This window comes from Eulemur rufifrons, chromosome 15 (genome assembly GCF_041146395.1).
Source record: "Eulemur rufifrons isolate Redbay chromosome 15, OSU_ERuf_1, whole genome shotgun sequence".
Taxonomy (NCBI): Eukaryota; Metazoa; Chordata; class Mammalia; order Primates; family Lemuridae; genus Eulemur; species Eulemur rufifrons.
Window position 1 is genome coordinate 101,415,619 of NC_090997.1, and position 20,524 is coordinate 101,436,142.

Here is a 20,524-nt window from a genome sequence, read left to right on the forward strand (position 1 = left end):
AAAATTCATGTATGCTGTAACCTACCTACACATATAATAATTAGAATTATAATAGTACAATGTCATTACTGTGAGAAAAGCAGAAATAAAGAGAGTGAATTACAATAATGTAATATATACTCGTATATGTAAACTACATTAGCAGACACAGTAAAGCAGTCAGATGTTTGCATATGTAGAATCATGTTGAATGCATTGTCTAAAATGCAGATGGTTACCAGCGTATGACATTAGTGATTTAAATACTAGAAGCAATGTTGCCCTCCATGAGGTCTTTCTGAAATAATAAACACTTGTTGAAATTCTGAATGAAACAAAGTACAGTCTCCCTTCAATTTACACAACAGTTGCATTCCTAGGAAATTTGGAGTATATTAAAACCCTGTAAAATATACTTTGTGTTTACACGAGTTAAATTCTGTTATCAGATAATTATTTTTTTACCTAAATGAATTGTCTGGTAAGATAGTCAACATTTGTCTGGGAATGCATGACAATTCTTTGTCACTGTGACTATCAAAAACACCCCGTACATTTCTAAAGGTGAGGTGTGGTACTGCCCCACTGAAAATCGTAAACGTGTCCCAATGACACAAAGCAACTCTGGCTCAAACATGTTAAATGGGATATCCAAAGCCACCGGGCCAGTGGGGACGCCAGGAGGACACTGAAAACCAAAGAGAAAGCATCTTCCTACCCTTCTGTTAAATCTTTATGCAAATGACCCTGGGATAATGCTCTGTGCTGTACTAATTGCATCATTGCAAAAAAGTCACCCTTTTTGGGTGGGGACCTTCCAAGGTGGGGAAAAAAAGTACATTTCAATCTAACAATAGAAGACTTTACTCACAGTAGATGTTAACCCAGTGCTATAAGACTGAAGGCTTATAGAAACGAAAGTCAAAATCTCCAGTTTGGCTGCATGTTTGGAGAAGCTGGGATCGAAGTCTCTAAAAGTAAAGACCAATAACATGGGATGGATATGGAACACCTATATTTCCTGTTCTCTAAGCTTTGTCCCTTATCAACTTGGAATACCAGGAAGTACCCTGTTTTGGTCTATATTTGAAATACTTTCAATGAATTACTATTTAGTGCTATGTCCTTGCCTTTAATATGAGATCAAGGTAACAATGATCCTCAAAGCACAGGTCTGCTTCTTCTGCCAAACCACTGTCCAAGCAACTGTCTTCTTAGTCCTTTGTGCCTTGAGAATGTCCTTCTGTATTTCTCTCAGTTTATCAGAACTGTATACACCATCCTGATTTTTTGTTTCATTTTGTTTTGCCTTGGCTACCAGGAAAGTCAGAAATACATTTAAGAGTCGGGCTGGGCGCGGTGGCTCACACCTGTAATCCTAGCACTCTGGGAGGCTGAGGCGGGAGGATTGTTTGAGTTCAGGAGTTTGAGACCAGTCTGAGCAAGAGTGAGACCCTGTCTCTACTAAAAAAAATAGAAAGAAACTAGCTGGACAACTGAAAATATATGTAGAAAAAAATTAGTCGGGTATGGTGGTGCATGCCTGTAGTCCCAGCTACTCGGGAGGCTGAGGCAGGAGGATCGCTTGAGCCCAGGAGTTTGAGGTTGCTGTGAGCTAGGCGGACGCCACTGAACTCTAGCCTGTGCAACAGTGAGACTCTGTCTCAAAAAAAAAAAAAAGACTCAAAGTCAGTGACTATTTTGCTCCAGGTTTCTGGGAGAATTATCTGCCCCTTTTCACTTGCTGCTGCTGTCTCTGACTTTAATTGTCCCCTACGTGCTTTCATTGTGAGCCTCCTCATCTTTTGTTTACAAGTAGGATAGGGTATAAATGACCAGTCAATCAAGTCGCATACCCTGAGCAGCTGGAACAGCGCCTGGGCGCTCGGTAAATATTTACTGAATGACTGGATGGATGGGTCCGGGACACACTGAATTTCAGTTGTCTTTGAGTAGGAGCCAGTGGCCACCAGGGGGAGCGTGAGCTCCCACTTAGCCACGACGAGGGCACTTCCCACGCTCGGACCTCGGTGGGAGAGAGTCTGCAGTAGTGTTCTATAATGATCATTGAGTCCTGTGTTTCAGAAATAATAAGCCTAGCCACCTGAATGAGTGAGCGGTTGAGTATTCCAAGATCTCCCCCCCCCCCCCCCCCCCCCGGGTCCACTCGCGGTGTGGTTACCAGCCCAGCACCGCAGTTCCTGTGTTTCTGCTAACCCGGAGCACAGACGCCACGTGGAAAGAAAGCGCAGTGTCCAGACCGAGGGAATTGAGCCAAGTGCAAAAGTCTTCATTTAAAATGTTCTGGAATCAGAGAAACTAGATAGCTCTTGACCCAGTAGTATGGTTAGTAGAGTAGAAATAAGAAGACAGCAAGAACTGAAGGGCAAGTTGGGAAGAGGCTCAGACTATTTGATGGCTGATTTGCACCAGAGCACTTGGCACTTGATCACACACTGGTTTTCAGTTGCTTTCCTTTTTTCCAGAGACTCAGAGCCTGGGGAGCTGAGATCTGCTAATTCCATCTGTTCTTCTGCACACTGGAAACCAAGACTTAGCCACTGGTGGCACAGCAAGGTACCAGCAGGGCTGGGTAAGAGTCCAAAGTCCTTGTCACTTTGTGCTTTTCCCACTATCCAGATAGGAAGCCTTTGGAGGGCAGGTACTTGTGGGGACTTTACTGGAGACTAGAGGCCAAGAGCATCCCTTTTCAGAACTCTGGGGTTTTCTAATCCTCATACAACCTCTGCAACTGGGATAAGCAATGTATTTCAATTTTATTTTACAATAGAGAAATGGACAGATATAGAATTCCTTAAGCCCAGGAACTTGGATGGGGAACAAAATTATATCTTTATTTTCATTCAACTTTGAAAGTTAGCATTTTCTTAAACTAGGAATATAGGCAACAAACCACGGTAGAACCAGCAGGACTTGTGACTCGTCATCAATAGAAATCACAGATATTTTCATGTCACATTACATATTGTAGCTATCTCAAAATATTGTTTGTACTCATCACTACTTTGAAATTATGGCAGATCACTGCTAGATCTTATTTCATGTACCAGTGAACACATATGTTACTATGTTACAATCTAAAAAATATTTCAGTATAATCAATTTCCTTTGTAACAATGTATTTTATTTCATGCATTTAAATACATAGGTTTCACCAGACTGCAAAAGATTAAGAAAAAAGGTTAAGAATGTTTGTTTAAAGAGAATGTTACCTTGGGGCTCTATTAACCTCTCATTCACTAATTTGTTATGGATCATAAGTTAATATAATGTGGACATCTTTTGAAGCCCAGTAAGGGGAGTTCAGCTCCTAAAGCATTGAAAGGACGGTTTATTACTAAGGGATTCACATAGATTTAATAACAAAGATGGCATTATAGGAAGCATATTGATTCAATCTACATTTTCTGGATAAAATGATATATGCAGAACTTTTCAACTGTCATTAAACGGAAACAAGACTTGATGTGTAGGGCAGTTCATGAAAACTATTAAAGACCATAAATAATTGATAGGCTGAGGTTGTGCTAATGCCACCTCATACCTCCCTAACTGATTAAAGTTTTTGCGAGTTCTGAAGTTAACTGTAAAAACAATAGCTAACAGTTGAGAATGTCGTTTTTCTAGCATCTTCTCAATTAGTGTGATGTACATTAAACATAAACCCTTGTACTCTCTGGCCACTGAAGATACAGAATTCATGTTAGGAAAACTCAAGGTTGGAAGTTTGAGGCTCTTAGAAATATGAGGCTTATTTAATAAAAATTAAAATCTTACATCATCACCACCACAGAAAATGCAAAAGTTTGTCTGTGTAGGACATTTTGTCTTTTTTGAAGTAACGCTATAGAAATACTCATGCCAGGAAAAACATTGCTGGTTTTGTTGTCTTTGCTACAGGTATTGCGCAGGCTGGGTTTTCGTGATCATTCCTTCTGCCCCGGAAACATTTTAGGGGGAAAGGTAGGTCCCGTAAGTCACTGATACTCTTCCTATTGCTATTCGTAAGTTTCTTCAGTTGGGGATTACTTCTGCTTTGCAGAAATTATCTGCTTGGAGCCACGCATAATTTATAACAATCTCTGGCGAAGCCTCAGAAAACAAGATAAGCGTTTGTTGCAGATGGATGTCCGAGGCTGTGGCAGAACCCAGTGAAAACGCTGCCCGGGTGGCACGAGGCTCCGCTGGCGGTGACTCCAGCAGAGGGACAGCCTCTTGGGGCTTCCTTCTCTTGAGGAGTGTGACACTCGTGAAAAGGAAAAAGGAGACACAAGCAACACACAGTTGCCAAAGAAATCGGAGAGGGAGCTCTTCCGAGGACGCAGGGCTGCAGCGGACTCCATGCTCGCGTGCAGGAGGAAATGGCCCAAGAAGTAAATCTGAATTCCCTGAAGGAGCTGGAGCGCGAGGCCATTCTCCAGGTCCTGTACCGAGATCGGGCGGTGCAAAACATAGAGGAGGAGAGGATACGGTAGGCTGCCCTCCAAAGGGGTGTGATTCTTGGGGTTTGAACATTTTCTACTTGGAGCCTGCTACTCCTTAGCGTACTGCCGCTTGCTTACAGATTCCTGCTCGCTTACTGGTGGGCTTCCTGCCTGAGGAGGGTCGGGGCAGGGGGCTGTGGGTGGCGGTTACCTCTGCCACCTCACTCAACTCAGAAGATGATGAGGAGAGAAGGCTGCTCTTGTCATTCATTTAAAATGGGGACTTTGTGTGGCAAGTTTGTTGTCTGCCTGTCTGCTTTTCTGTTGCTTACCGTGTGGGAGCAATTCAGGGTACGCTTTCAGGCTCCTGGGACACCCCTTAATTTAGGGAAAGACCTAAGGTTAAGGATCTTCCTACCTTATTTTTGGTGGTAGCCAAAGGCACAAAGAAAAGCTCAGAGAGCAGAAAGAAGCAGCAAATCCGATGGAACCCATTCCTGTCTGTCTTCTTTGCTTCCCAGTTGGCCGTGAGGAAGGGGGAGCACAGAGTATGAACCTGCTGAGCCTGTTCCTGGCTAATTGGCCAACAGGCAGCATTTCCTAGTCCGTCTCTAAGCTTTACTAGCTGTTTGATACGAGTTAACACCTAACAAAGCAGTGCTAGACTGTGTCAAAACCCACCTTTAAATACAGCGGTGCCTGTTTATCATGTTTATAGAGGATGTGAGGTTTAGAAAATAAGCATGTGGAATATGCTTTTTGGTTTCGTTTGTTTCTGATGGCAGAACTCTTTCAGAGTCTGCCAAGAAAAATACACATATAAAATAAAACTTTGAACAACCAAATGCTTGAGGAACGAGGGAAATTTTCTGGTTAACTGGAAGGTAGAAATATTCTTTTTTCATCCTCCTTGTTATTTCAAAGCTCTCTAGGTGTATTTGTAAACTTTCTTCCATTAAAAACTGTAATACACTGAGAAAAAATGGAATTTTCTTTTATGATTAGAGATCTTTCAGGAATTTTGAGAGATCATTTTGAATATTAACAAAGTAACATGGATACTGTGATAAGGAAGTTTCTGTCCAAAAGGTACTAATTCTAGGGAAAATCCTGAAAGTTGAATTTTAAAGTACATTTCTGATGTAATCTTGCTTCTTAGGATTGGCTCCTTTCTAGAAGAAGGTAAGAGACATTTTATGAAAGAGTGTTCTGGGTAATGACACATTTTTGGGGTCCAGTACAATGTCTCTTTGCACTATGGCTATTGCCTAGAGGAATGAGGGGCTGGAAGAGGACTGACCACCCACAGAAAACCCAGTAGCAAAAGCACAGCACCAGTTAAATGATTATACTGGGTAACTGACACTAATCGCAGGGATGTTTGCAGTATGTTTCTAGATCTTTCCATGCCTTGCATATTAGAATCGATGCCCTTTTCTGTGTCTTTTCCTCTTCTCTCCCTGCTATAAGGAGGCCATTATAAGGGTAAGCACAGAAGGATGAACCTAGTCGCCAACTGCTCCACGCCAGGCATGTAATTTACGCTTTGCCATTTATTCCCCACAGCAGCCCTGGGAGGTAAGATTGCATCGCCTCTGTCTCAGCTGAGAAAACCTCTGAGCCTCAGCTCCAAGAGGTTGGGTGGGAGCCCCTGCTCACACAGCCACGCTGGAACCCAGGGATGTTGGGTGCCAAGCCCTTCCCTGGCCACGGGCCGTTCTGCCCACGGTCTGGCCCTGTGGCCTGGCATCTGGAGTTCCGCTCTGTTGTATCTTATTTAACTCTGTGGGCTGCAGGAAACTGAAAACACAGCTGCAGCACCTGCGATGGAACAGGGCGAAGAGCGCCAGCCAGGAGTACAAAGAGAAGTCCTGTGCCCGCTGCCAGCGGCTGCTGGGGCGGCTGCTGCACCGGGGGGCCGTGTGCCGGGGCTGCAGCCACCGCGTGTGCTCCGAGTGCCGGGTGTTCCTGAGGGGGACGCACGTCTGGAAGTGCACCATGTGCTTCGAGGACAGGTGAGCGTTGCCGGGTCTTCCCGGAGATGGTCCAAACCGTTCGTAAAGGAAGCAGTCAGTCTTCAAGTGCAGTCAGTAAATGCTTGCAGAGCGCCTCGCGTGGAGCTCCCTTTCTAGACTTGGAAGTTATTTCCATTCAGAAATAAATCTTATTACGTGAAACGTTTTTTAATTTACTAAAGTTTGTCATGGCTAAAGATGGGCTAACCCAGGAGTTAAGATTCACGTGGACTTCTTGACTAGGGCCCTTAGTTTTCTTAGAACTTACCTCCTTCGGTGAAAGTGGAGTAAATTATATCGGGGAATGTTAGAGTGATCCTGTCTTGAAGGAGGCAGGCTGACCCATATTTGATGGACATGCTTCCTGTTGGCGATAGACTGCACCTACATTTATTTTAATCTTCTGGTATTGTGAGGTTTTAACAAAAAAAATCTTAACAAGGAACTGGTATTTTTGAACTTCCCATTTTGAAAATGATAAAGAGCACATTTGGCTGGTCTCCCATCGTTCAAAGCAAGAATGGGCTGTCCATGAACTGCTTGAAAACACAAGATTGTTGGGGGGAAGAGGATAAAAACATCGCGGAACTTACGAGAAGGGAGGAAGGTCAGGCTAGTGTGAGTCTAGGGGGATCATCAGACTCTGAGATTTGAAAGGAGCTCCCAGACATCGCTGCCAGTGTGTGAGCGCCAGGGACAAGGACTGAGAGGCGCCCGCGCGGTGTGGCTGTGGCTGCTGGGTTTTCTCTCCTTGCATCCGAGGGCTGTCTTTCCTGCTCACTCTGACATGATCTACTGAAATTTCCTGCCCTTTGCAAAGCTTAGTGTATTTCAGTCATTCAGCCTAAGACAGGTGAAGTGGTCCAACCTGATTTCTTTGCTCTTGAACAGGGTGCCAAGTCACACTGACTTAGGTCACCTGCCCTCCTCGTCTCACGTTTCTTTGGTTTGCTGAGGCCAATGTCCTTCAGGCCTTTCCCAGCTTGAGAACAAAAAATAATTACCGTGAGCTGCCCTGGCCACACTTGTGTCTACGCAGGCCTGGGCTCTTGAGAGCGCAGACGATTCCAGAGATCTCTAGAAAGGTCTTCCTCCTTCCCCATTTCCGTCAACCGCATGTGTCTGAAGTCTAATGACAAACATCACCAGGGAAGGTGTTCAGCTCCTCAGCACTGTTTCTTCTTGCAACAGTTAACTATAAACTAAAAATCAAAGCGGGAGGGCAGGGCTGAGGCATCTCCCAGGAGGCTGCCGGTGTTGAAATCTCCGCCCTCTCGGGCATCGTGTCCCCGACATTGTAACCTTACCCTCTAAGTACACGAAGTGTGATTTCTGAAACCCCAGCTTCCTTATTTTGAAATAAAGATGTTTTTCAAAATACCTAGGGCGACTGCGCGACTGCGAGGGAGTCGACACAGGAAGTCGTGTGGGGAGAGGGCTGAGTAATCTGTGGTCACACCGGCTCTCTCCCTGTCCTCGCAGCCCTCTGCCCTCTGCCCTCTGCAGCTTCGTCCACTTCGGTCCTGGAACAGGACCAGGGCCAGAACCGGGATGAGGCCTGGCAGAGCTTTAGAGCCTTTGACGTTTGTGCCTGTCTCACATATTGGGACCTGGAGAGGGTTTTGACTCCAGCCGTCCCCCACCCTGCTGCTCCCACAGCTGAGGCTCGTTCCTCAGGACCAAGTGGACCAGCTGTGGGCACAGGAGCAGGGAAATAGGTTTTTCAAATCAAGAAGGGGGAAGCTCTAGAGCAGCAATCAACTTGCAGATTGGTGCAGAGCAAAAGGCCTGTCAGATGGGCTGGGCCCTCGTGCTGAGGTCCCAGGAGACGTTTAAGATGAGCTTTCTGGCTTCAGGGAGCGTTTTCTCTTGGAAAACTACTGACTGTGGAGCTGCTAAGGGCCCCCTGAGCTCAGGGGAGGGAGAGACGAGGGAGGCTGAGTGGCTGCAGCAACTTCCAGAGCAGCCGTGGTTGGAATATTCCTTGAATGTTTCATTTAAAGTGTCAAACAGCCATCTGGGACGCTACTGCTCTCATCCTCAGATAACACTGAGAAAGCGGAGGCTGAGAGACATGAGACGGTTTGCCCAGGGCCGCGTCAGTAAGAGCAGAGTGAGGCCTGCACCCCGGGCCTCCCCCGATCTCCCCGTCCCCTGCTCGCTGGGAGACCTGCCCTGGGAGGGCAGGGTCTTCAAAGCCGCTCCAGGAGCCTGCACCTGCGGCAGCAGGAATTGCAGTGTGAGCCTGAGCTCTTTGCCAGGAGAAAGCCAGGCCAGTGTCCGCTGTGCATCTGCAGGGCGACTCAGGCAGCTGAGGGTGATGGAGCCAGGAGAAGGGGCTGCAGGGAGTGAAGCCTGAAAGGCGTTAGTGATGGGGAATGGGACACAGCTGGAAAGGGGATAACGCGAGGGAAGGAGGGAAAAATTCCGAGCTGGCCAAACGGAGAGCTGTGCGTGCTGAGCTGGATCACGGGGGAGCAGGAAACCAAAGAAATGGAGTAGAAGAGAGAAGAGAAGCAACAGAAAGAGCCCAGCGAGCAAAGGTAAGCGGGAAGGACTTAGAAGAACCAAGTTGGGTGAAAGTTGCCTTGAGTAGTGAGGAGCTGGCCGAGGAGGGGCCTTGGGAGCAGGAGGAGAGAAGAGAGTCGGAAGCATAAACTTATCCTTGTTTTTGGTTGATGTTTCTCCTCTTGGAATTTATCAACAATATCTTTGGTGAAATGGCAGCCGGGAACAACTATGTTGCGATATTAAGGAGAAGACTAAGCTTTATATTTGCTTGTTGGTTTTAGCTTCATTTTAAAAAGTAAGATTAAACTTGATTTAAGTTTGCGTTGATTTTTTTCCCTTAAAAATAATATACTGTGCAGTAACATCAAATTCCACATATCTGAAAGAAATCTAAGATTACTGAGGAATTACTCTTGCTCAGGACTTTTTTCCTTTGAATTTGTGCTCCTCTTTCTCGTGCTCTGAAATGGGCTATGACCATGGGGGATCGTTTGTTCCCCCGCCGCAGCTCTCCTGGCACACTGCCTCCGTGTCATTAGGAACCTTTTGCTGGCAGGGAGGTGCTTGGGTGCCAGGGTAGGTTCAATACCCTTTGTAGAGAGAATTCTGTAAGTTTGAGAATATTTTAACAAGAATTAATGTGCAACAGAGCTTTTATGCAATAATTACAATAGGGATTTTAGACTGAAGGTTTCAAACTTGGGTATGTGGGATTGTGTTGATCTCAGGGTGCTTTATTGGGTTGCCCAGATGTCACTCATGTGCCACACCTGAAGGCAATAAAGGACAGCCTCCGTGTGTTCAATTGAAAGTTGATGATCAGGTTCTCAGTTCTGAGGTCGGGTCTTGAATTACTGTTGCAGAGCAGTAATGATTAAAGCAAGATTTGGGAATTTATTAACAGGGAGGTGAGCCGGGCGCGAGGTGAGCACCTGTAGTCCCAGCCACTTGGGAACTGGGAGGATCGCTTGAGCCCAGGAGTTTGAGGCCAGCTTGGGCAACAATGTGAGATCCTGTCTCTAAAAATAAAGGGGGTAAAGGTGTTTTGGTTCAAATACATTTAAGATTATGGTTTAGATATGGCTACAGGATGATGCGTTATATTTTTTGCATCAGGTGAAATTTTTATCAAAAATCAAGTGACATATAAAGTTCTGTAACAATTATGTTTCCTGCTTACAGTAGGAACTTTCCAGAGTTTAGAAAATATAATCTTTCATATTTCAGACCAGTATCCTTAGTGTTTTTTTAATCCTACATTTGATAAAATACCAAATCATCACTTTATATCAACAAAGGCAAATAAGTAATACGTGAGAATGGAATAATTCACACTCACTTTTGTAAATACATCTACAAGTAAGTAAAAGTCTACAAAAGACTGAAAAAAAGTGAATGCCAGGTTTGGTATAGGAGTGTTGTCAAGGAAAGATTTTAGCCTGGTGCCAAGACGAAAATGACATTTATCTACTGCCTAGCTTCTGTTTCAAAACTTGATTGTTTTCCTAAATCTGACTTTTAACATTGCTGATAGAAACCACGTTCATGTGTTTCACATGAAAAAGTATATATAGACAAGTTAAATATTTCACATAGTTGTATGTTTACAAATTTCTTTTTAGCGGTTAGCCACTAAAACTAATTTCACGTGGGAAAAGCCTTTGCTTTTTGATACACACTTTTTCCTTCTCTGTCCTGGATTAGAAATAGCATGTTTTGGTTCTCACAATATAGCCTGGCTGTTTCACACAGTATATCTACACAGTTTTCTTTAGGGATAGGATAGATGAAAATTATATATAGGATCATGATATTCTTTTTATTCATGTGCCCAATGAGAGGCATGATTATTAACAATCTTTGAAGCCTTGGGTTACCAAAACATATAGTAAAGAAGTGGAAATATGTGGAATACTTTTTGAAAAAGAAGTTTATTTTGTGCTCACTAAAGGGAGTGCTTTCACAGTAGTGTGTCATTCTTGTTGAAATTTATTCTGTCACGGCAAGTCTTGTCTTTAAAACCTTTCTGAGATTTAGCAAGCTTTCTCCTTTATTAAGGCTTTTGTTCATACTCTAAGTTGTCACCTCGTTCGGTTCGGCAGAAAGCACAGCTCTCTAAGGAAGGTGACTCGGCGCAGTTTTCCTGGGCTGGCTGTTTTGTAGCCACACGCTGCCCTTGGCCAGCACTCGGGCCAAAGTGTAGGCTGGAGTCGAGGGTACAGGCAGACGGAGGGGTGCCGGACAGGCTGGCCATTCCTCGAAAACATGAAAAAGTCTTGTTTTCATAGCAATTTCCACAATAACGTCCCCAGTCCCTAGGTCAGACCAAAGCACGTTCCAAAGCCAAATAGAAATCATGTGTGATTTAAGGATTTTAGATGATTCAACCCCTGAACTGTTTCATTAATGCAGATATTTAAGAATCAACATTAATAAGCCCTCCTCCTTGTTGAAAGAAGCCCCTGAGTTTCTGCCCAATGTTAAATCAGACCTTGGCCTATTTTCCTCTGAAATCCCTTCTAGCTCCGGGGTTGCTTTGGTGATGATGGAATTAGATTTTGGGGGTACCTTGCTCCGATTAAAATTTATGCTTAATGGTTTTTAGAAATTAACAAAAATACTCCTTTAAAGGCGAAAGTATTAAGTCTGCCTAATTCTGCTGTGCACTCTGATACCCAAGTGAACAGTGCTTTTGTAACTATGGTAATGAAGTCAATTGATAAGAAACCAGTTATTCCTTTTCCCTTTTAAAATTATAAAAAACTGTTAACAAAGGACTGAAACTGTTACCTTGAACAGAGTTCCCAAAAGCCTGTCTAGTTTTTGCCCTGTCTAATGATTACTTTAATTTCAAAGGCGTTCTCAGACCCCACAATGTAGGGGTGGTAAATTTGTTATGCTTAGGGAAAGGATAACAGAATGCATATGACATACCAGGTAACATACAATCTTATGTGGTAAAGGCAGCTGAGTTAATTTTAAGTTCTGTCTAGCAACCACAAATATTTAGAATTTGAATCTTATAAATGTCGACAGATGCCAAGAGCTAGTGTCTTGCAAAACCTTCTGCAGCCTATATTATTATAATGAAAAACGAATGTTTTTAACAACAGCCTGTTACACTCAAACTGTACTTCAGATAGTCAAGCAATATACCAGTGTTCATAGCAGCATTATTCACAATAGGCAAAAGGTGGAAACAAGCCATTGTCCATCTACAGAAGAATGCATAAACAAAGTGGGCTCTATCCATACAATGGAATATTATTCAGACATAAAAAATAATGGAATTCTGATGCATGCTACAACATGGATGAACCTTGAAGACATTATGCTAATTGAAATAAGCCAGTCACAGAAAGACAAATACTGTATGATTCCACCTCACTGAGGTCCCTAGAGCAGGTAAATTCGCAGAGACAGAAAACAGAATGGTGGTTACCAGGGGCCGGGGGAGGAAGGAATGGGAAGTTATGTTTCATGGGTATGGAGTTGCAGTTTGGGAAGATGAAAAACAAGTTCTGAAGATGGATAGTGGTGATGCTTGTGTAACAATGTGAATGTACCTAACGCCACTGAACTACACATTTTAAAATGGTTAAAATGGTAAATTTTGTTACATATATTTACCACAATAAAAGAAAACCTGAAAAATGTTCAAATAAAGCCATTGTTGTAAGTCCTTCATTTTACTTTTTGGCAAGATTAGCTCATGCTTCTCTCATGAGAGTCTGTTCCTCTATATTAACTAACAATACATAAAGGATGGAAACTGGAACTATATCGTGCCTTTGCACCAATCTCTTGAGGCTGTGCTCACATGTAATTTACTTCAGTTAATATGAGAACTGGGGATTAAGTTATAAGTAACGTGCGAAACTGCTTGGTATATTTGGCGATTTTATGATGTAAGTGAATTGGCTAATTCTCATATCACTGATACTATTAATCATGCAGACGCAATTAAAAATCATTCAGCGTTTCCCTTTAGAACTGGATTGGAAGAACTCGTCTCTGTGGTGGCGGTGCACCTGTGAGGCGGAGGACTTATTTTTTCATTTTGTTAAAATACATATTTGCTGACAAGGCTGCAGAAAACATATTGCTAGAGGATTTTTAAATATATATTAAAGTCCATGATTTTTGTACAAAGATAAGATTTCTGAGATTTTTAGCTCGAGAGACTGGGATGTGGTTCTGGGAAGAAAATTAATTCTAGTTTGAACTTAGGAAGTTTGCAGTGACCGTGGGACAGCAGGGTTCGTTCCAGGCTGTTTGGAGAACAGGAGAAGGTACTGGTGCATGGGTGAGAGACAGGCTTAAGATGCGGTGTGGAAAGTTGGTGGCCAAAGCCACAGGAGTGTGGGGCGCAGGAGGCGGTGAGGCTGCGTGCAGGAAGACGGTCTCGGGTGTGTTTGGAGCCAGGGCTGGGCAGGGAGCAGCAGGAGAGAGTCAGAGATTAAGGAGACTTCGCCCTGTAACTCCTTCAATTGTAGAGCCTGAGTGATGACAGAAGTCCTCTTACCTGGTGAATTAATAGAGAAAAGCAGTCAGGTTTGGCAGGAAGATGCCTGGAAATGTTTTAAAAGAGTGTGGAAGAAAATAGAAACCGTAATCTATGGATGTAGTTAGACACGAAAGGCAGGGCAGGAATTATGTGGCAACGGTGTTTGTAAGACGGGGAGAGCTGGTCGTCTTTGAAGAAAAGGTGTCGCCAAGTAGATGTTGAGAGTTGATAAACGTGCGTTGGCTGTAGAAACTCTGTCACTGGAGTGAGGTTCTGGAGGCCACGATCAAACGAGAGCAAATGCGTGGGACCCTTCAGACAGTTTAACATCCGGTGTAATTCTTAACAATCCGGTATAATCCCAGTGTTCACACCAAGAATGTTTTAGAAATAATTTATTCATTTAGCCAATCATTTTGAAACCTCCAAATTCTCATAATTATTACTTTTTATGTTATATGGCATCTCCTTCCATAATTATTTTTGTTGCCTGCATTGTTTTAATATTATGTAATTATATTTACAACAATTATTAAACCAACTCTGCATCATAACTGATTGGCACTCATTGCCAATCTTTTGGGACCATGACTTCCCCATCTGCAAGTTCTTTATTTTGATTCATGTTTTCAATCAATGGCAGTGCCTCCCCAGAAGAGTGTGTGGGTGGTATATTTTCCAAACCATTGCATACTGAGAGTGCTTTTCAATGGTTTTCCTTTACAAGTAATGACTTCACTAAGTTTTTAAGTCCTGGTTTGCAACCTGTTAATCAAGAAATTCAGGGGCTGGTTGTGGTGGCTCACGCCTGTAATCCTAGCACTTTGGGAGGCTGAGGCAGGAAGATTGCTTGAGGCCTGGAGTTCGAGACCAGCCAGAGCAAAAGTGAGACCCTGTTTCTACAACAAAATAGAAAAATTAGGCGGGCATGGTGTCTTTCACCTGTAGTCCCAGCTACTCGGGAGGCTGAGGCAGGAGGATTGCTTGAGCCCAGGAGTTTGAGGTTACAGTGAGCTATGATGATGCCACTGCATTCTACCCGGGGTGACAGAGTGAAACCCTGTCTCCAAAAAAAAAAAAAAAAAAAAAAAATCAGTAAATGTAACCATGTTGCCCTTTGGAATTTAATATTACAGAAATATATGATGCTTGTTTTATTTTATTTTGTTTATCACCTGGTTTTTATGTACTAGAAAGGTATTGGTTTTTTCCTGCATCCTTATAATTAAAAAGTCTAATATGCGTCTGAAATGAGTCTCCTCACATTGATTTTTATGGAAAAATTCTTTTGAGCTACCTCTGCTTGTCTTTTGTTTGTGGGTTGTTTTTTTTTTTTGTGTTTTTTTTTTTTTTTTAACTCAGTAATGTTTTCTTCAGTCAGGTCTGATCTATGCCACCTGCCCTGGCTTCTTTGGGGACAACTTTTACTGTGTCGGTTGGCCTCGTTTTCCATTTGTATCATCTTCTCCCTCAATACTCAATGTCTTTTTCTTTCTCTCCTGTGTTCCGGGAAGTGTCTCCACTGAGTCGGCCTCAGCCAGCTTTCCCAGCGCTCCAGCTCTGCTCTTTATGGCGATGGGACCACGTTCCTTCTGCTTTGGCCTTGTTGGGTCCTGGGTCTTCCTGTTGCCTAGTCCCACTCTCCCTTCCCTTCAGCATGGTTTTTCCCTCTATCTTGTTGTTTCTTTGTCACAGATGGGGGTCTGGGATGTTTCTGAAGACCAGCCTCCTCCGGAAAGTTCCTCTGTTCGCACAGCCAGGCGGTGCCAGTTGCTCAGGAATCCCGGGCTGCTGGATCCCGCCTGGGGCGTTTTGTCAGAAGCATGGTTGTCTCTGAGACGTCCAGGTTGAGGGTCTGCCAACAGCATGTGCTGCCTGCCTGTGCCCTTCCCGGGGCTGCAGGGGAGGCCAGGTCAGTGCACAGCATCTAACCCCATTTTTATTGTCGGGGCCTTAAACCAGGACAGCTGGGTCAGGCCAAAGTAGAATTTTCTCTTACTTTTGTTGACTAGTTATCTGATGTAACAAACCAAGAGTCACAGACTCGCGCCCAGCAGACTGCAGACAGACCTCAGGCCCTGTCTTTTCTGGCCTGCACAGTGTTTAATATTCATCATTTTATGCCTTACAGTGAGGCCTGTGTTCTCTTGGTCACCACAGAGCCCACACCTCCCCACTGTCCCACACCCAGCCCCCTCCCTCATTTAGTTTCTGCTTGCTGCCTGGGCGCAGGACCCCAGCCCGGCTCGGCTGGAGGACTTGCACATTCAGCTTCGGTGCGCACTGCTACAGGGCTCCGCCTATTTCGGATCCCACCTGATCCCTTTAATTCTCAGGGTGCCCCTGCAGGGTGGGAATATTCATTCTCTCACCAACCCACAGGTGTCCACTGGGGCTGCCATGCGCCGGGGACACAGCGCTGAGTGTGACAAAGAGGGTGCCTGCCTTCCCTCTGAGGTCAAGCAAGGGAGACTTATTCATGTTTTGCAAGAAGTGTTGGTAGCAGCTTGATAAAATCATTTCTTTATCTTCATCTTGACTCTGACGCCTGTCATAGTTGCCTAGGATTTAATCACGATCATCAGTCTTTTTTCCTGTAAGAATGTTGAAATCAGATCAACTGAACTGGTGGAAAAAACTCACTATTTTGCTTTGTAACTAAAAAACATTTTAGATACAAGACTAAAGTTTTTAAAAAAAAAAAAAAAAAAAAGAACTGTATGATGCACGGCACAGTATTAGCTGAGAATTACCAAGCAGTTGGACAAGCTACCACAAAGAAATTGGGTTGATCGCAGTTTTACAGTATTTTGCTTTATCTGAAGTTTCTGCAGCTTGTGTGTCTGCTGGGCTCTCTCGGGGCTTCTCTGCCAGCAGGGCACTGGTAGGAGAGCAGATCTGCACAGGAGATGTGCTGCTTTAGGCATTTGAATAATCTGGCTATGTAGACCAATTTTTCACCTCTTGTCAACTAGTAGTGAAAATCCATTAAGCAACTCTAGGAACATCATGCAGACTTGTCTTGGTGCACAAAGCCTAGATGCAGTAGCCCAACCACCTGCAGATGTGAGTAATTGGTATGCAAAACACATTCCAGCTGCCTGTCTGGCTTCCTGCTTGGTGATGGTAATGAGGTCATGATACCTTCTGTTCGGGTCCTCCATTCATCTTATTATTGAAAATTTCTATGCTAGAATTTGCAAAGAGCTTTTCAACAGTTGTTTCACTTTTGCTAATGAAATGACAGCATTAGCTGAGTTTGAGGCATTAAAATGGATGCTGAAACTTCCAGAAGTTTTTTAAGAGCTGTCTGTATACCAGACGCTTGGTGGTTATAATTCCAGTGATCCTCACGCAGGGTGTTGTTGAAACCACAAGGGGGTTTTGCTCTAGGTCTAGTCGCTTGCCACACAAAGATCCAATTATTGAGTTAAGGATTGCCAAGGAAGAAAGGAATTTTTAATATGACAGACATCTTGTTGGAAGAACAGGAGAAGCTGCCTCAAATCCGTATCTCCCCGACTAATGGGGATCATGGGCTTTTAAAGGAGGGGCCACATGGCTTGGGGCAGTCATGGCATGTCTCACAAGGGATACATGCATTGGGGGAGGCTGTGGGGGATGGTGAGTCTTGGTGTCAGGAAGTCTGCCCAGGGCCCTTCAGAATCTCAGCTCCTTAGTCTTACAGAAAATCCACCATTTCTGGGAAACAACTCCAAAGTTCAAGTAGTTAGTTAAGGGAGAGGATTATATGGGGGTCATTGAAATTTGTTCAGTGGGGGTGCTGGTTACAGTTCCCCCTTTTATTTCATTCCTCAATTTTGGGGAATCAGGATGCCAGTCTATTGGCTGCTTCCTGCTGAAATGGGACACAGCTGGGGTATGAGGAAGAATGAACGTGTTGGACTGTAACTGAAGCTTTTCGGTACCTGTTGGAGTTGCCACCCTGTCCCCACCAAGGCAGTAAAGTATATCAAAGGAAGTACCCATCCCCATCTGGGATCCCTCCCGGGAAATATCGGCCCAGTGTTCCCCAGATGGAACCTCCTTTCTAAGATCCACTAGTCATTTATGAAAATGGTTTTGGGTAGCTGATCCAGCAGTGAAATAGGTTAGCGCAAGAGGTAGTAGATTGAGAGACCTTAGCTAAAGAGTTGTCTTGCCAGGCACATGAAAATCCCCAAAGCTAAATGTACAGGGTACGTGTTTTAGACATCCCAGGGGGTAGGCTGGTGCCTCCGTTACCTTTGGGCCAGTAACCACAGCACTCCCAGCTTTGCATGGTCCCTGCTTCCTAACGCCGCTTCTGTCCATAAAGGGCTGCTCATCTGGGTCCGACAGGGGCTGATCGGTCAAATCCTGGAGACTAGAATACACTTGGTCAGTAATCAGAATGTAATCTTAGAATGCGGAACGGGAGTCCATAGGCAACAAGGTGCCTGGATTTAAGGTGGATGCCAGCTTCAGAGTTATTATAACAAAGTAGCCTGATATTTACCTGTCCGGCCACTTACTGGTAACCGAGAGCCTCCCTTTTGCTCTAGTAAGGGGAACACACAATGCATGGTGTGAACAGTCACCAGTGGCCCAAGGGTAAACTTTTCAGCTTCCTGCAAAGTATTTAATATCATAAATAGCAGCTACCACTGTCACACTAGTGGGCTGTCCTCTTGTTACCATGTCTGATTGTTCAGAGAAACAAGACACAGGTTGCTTATGATCCCCCAAGGTTTGTGTCAATACCTGAATCCAATTCCTTGTCTTTCTTGAATGAACAAATCAAAAGGCTTATATAAGTCCAGAGGGTCCAGTGTGGGGGAAGTCGTTAATTTTTAACAGTCAAGAAAGCCTTGTGGCATTCCCTGGTCCAAATACATAGTTCTTTGTCTTCCCCTTTTAAGGCTTCATGGAGGGGTTTTACTATGAGCCTGAAGTTAGGAATCTAAATCTGGCAAAACCCAGCCACACTCGAGAATCCTTGCAAATGCTTGTGGGTGGTAGGGACTGCTACTCGATTTATGTCCTCTCTCCAATCCAGAAGGAGGTTCTGAATGTCAAGAGACAATTCAAAGCCCAAGTGTTTGACAGTGGGAAGTGAGATGTGAGCTTTTTTGAGATGCTTTGTATCCGTTGTCGGCCAGAAAGTTTAACACAGTTACCGCACGTCACCTCGATTTCACTTCAGTCTCACTGGCCGTCAGGATATTGTCTACATGCTGCAAAATCATTGCCTGTCTAAGACTGTTGCCCTCAAAACTCTGGCCAGAATGTTTCCAAAAATTGCTGGGGAGTTTTGACAGTCCAGCAGTACTGGCATTTAGCTTTAGACTTTAAGTCTTCCCATTCAAAAGTAAATAGTGCTTGGGATTCGGGAGCAAGAGTAATGCAAAAGAAAGCATCTCTTAAATCTGTTACTTGAAATCAGGCGAAATTTTCAGACAAAGTAGTAAGGAGGCTTTAAGGACTAGGTACCATAGGAATATCCTCCACCCTTTGGCTTATTGCCCTTGGATCTTGAACGAACTGATATTCCTGGTTCCACGTTTTTCTCTTTGATCCACAGAATGGGAGTGAAATGAGGCATGTCCAACCTCCCTTCCCTTGTCCCCCAGGAACTCATTTTAAGGTTTTTTTCCTTGAGGTCCCTTTGGCCAAGAGGGAGTCCATTCAGTCAGCAGGGGAGGAGCCCAGGATTTTATCGTGGCTCACATTTCTCCCCCTGTGGCCAAGATTCGTCAGAGGCAGCATCAGTGGCCAGAGTTTTATTTTGTCCTGTCATTGCTGGTGTGGTTCTACCTGTCGGTTCTGTCCTGTACCTCGGTGGGACCATGTGGCCAAAGGACTAAAAGTCAAAAGACTTATAGCCAATTAAATGTTCCAGGCCAGACGGGAATGGAGTGGACAGGCATTCCTCAAACTTTAAAACCTTCTAAGCAACATAAGAGCAAGAAAACCCAAACGCCAAAAGCAAGGTTATAAAATTAACTTATCTGTAAGCATCACGCTGCTATCAGACTCCTAGGAATTCACTGTACAAAACATAAGCATTTGTTAAAACCACTTGAGCTAAGGGTTTACAGATTCTTGTATCAGAATGAACAAACAACATTGTAAACAAAAGGTTATGAGTCCTGCCCAGTTCCGACAAGGACAGGAAAACGGAAGCTTGCAGGTAGGGAAACGTTCAAATTACTGAGATTTTGTGGACATTTGTCAAAGATGTTAAAAGGCTCAAAACATTTTATCAAAATAGAGTCACAGGTTATTGTAAAATAATAGCAATTTACTTAACCAAGAGTGATTGTCAGAAGGCTTTAAAGGCAATATAGGAAAAGACCTGAACTTTTTAAAGGTCAGTTTTCCCAAGTAATCAAAACCCTAATAAGGACAACATAGGAATTACTTGATAAAACATAAAATCTTTGTTTCTTAAGCCAGTTACCAAAAGGTAAAGAAAAGCCTCCTTTAGTGCAACTGTTTTTTCTTACAGGAAACCCATTTAGGCTCCCTGGAAGCCAAACCTCATGAGAAGGGTCCCGGAATTTACCTGTCAAGAGAAAACTGTGTCCAGGGTGATGAGTGAACATTGTATTATAAAGGAAACAAGAAACTAGAAAACTAATACCTTGAGAAGGGGAATGTACTTCTCTTAGTAACAGCATAGGAAGATTTTTGACCATGTTGAACAATTCAGACGTAGCAAGAAGCTAAGAAGAAAACATTGCTTTTCAGACCCTGAAGGTAAACATCTCAGTGTCAGAGCTTAAGAGCAGACCTAGAACCAGAGGGGCCCAAAGTTACAGGAGCCAAGGACAAGGTTGAAGGAGGGTTGTCGTCTCCGGCGTCTGAAGGGCAGGACGAGCTGCAAGCAGTGACACATAGCAAAGATCTCCATCTCCTCTGAGATACCCATCTGAGACGTTTCAAAAGAAGCAGATTATAGAAACCCTCTTGTAATTTCATTACATTTATCTCATTCACATCTGCCTAAATCATTTTAGCAATTAACAATTTTGATAGCCTGTGAATTTTAGATATAGAACCAGTGTGGTTAATTGTGCCCTCAA

The 20,524-nt window shown here is 43.9% G+C and overlaps 1 protein-coding gene across 2 annotated transcripts in view; it reads left to right on the plus strand.

Annotated features, from left to right (window-relative positions):
* Positions 1-4,277: 4,277 nt before the first annotated feature.
* Positions 4,278-20,524, plus strand: part of SYTL3 (synaptotagmin like 3) — a 72,351-nt gene continuing 56,104 nt past the window's right edge. For both annotated transcript variants that reach the window (XM_069488065.1, XM_069488066.1), the window contains exons 1-2: positions 4,278-4,471; positions 6,221-6,439. In XM_069488065.1, the coding sequence (XP_069344166.1) occupies positions 4,362-4,471; positions 6,221-6,439 (329 nt within the window). In that variant the 5' untranslated portion in view covers positions 4,278-4,361. The remainder of the gene's footprint in view (positions 4,472-6,220; positions 6,440-20,524) is intronic.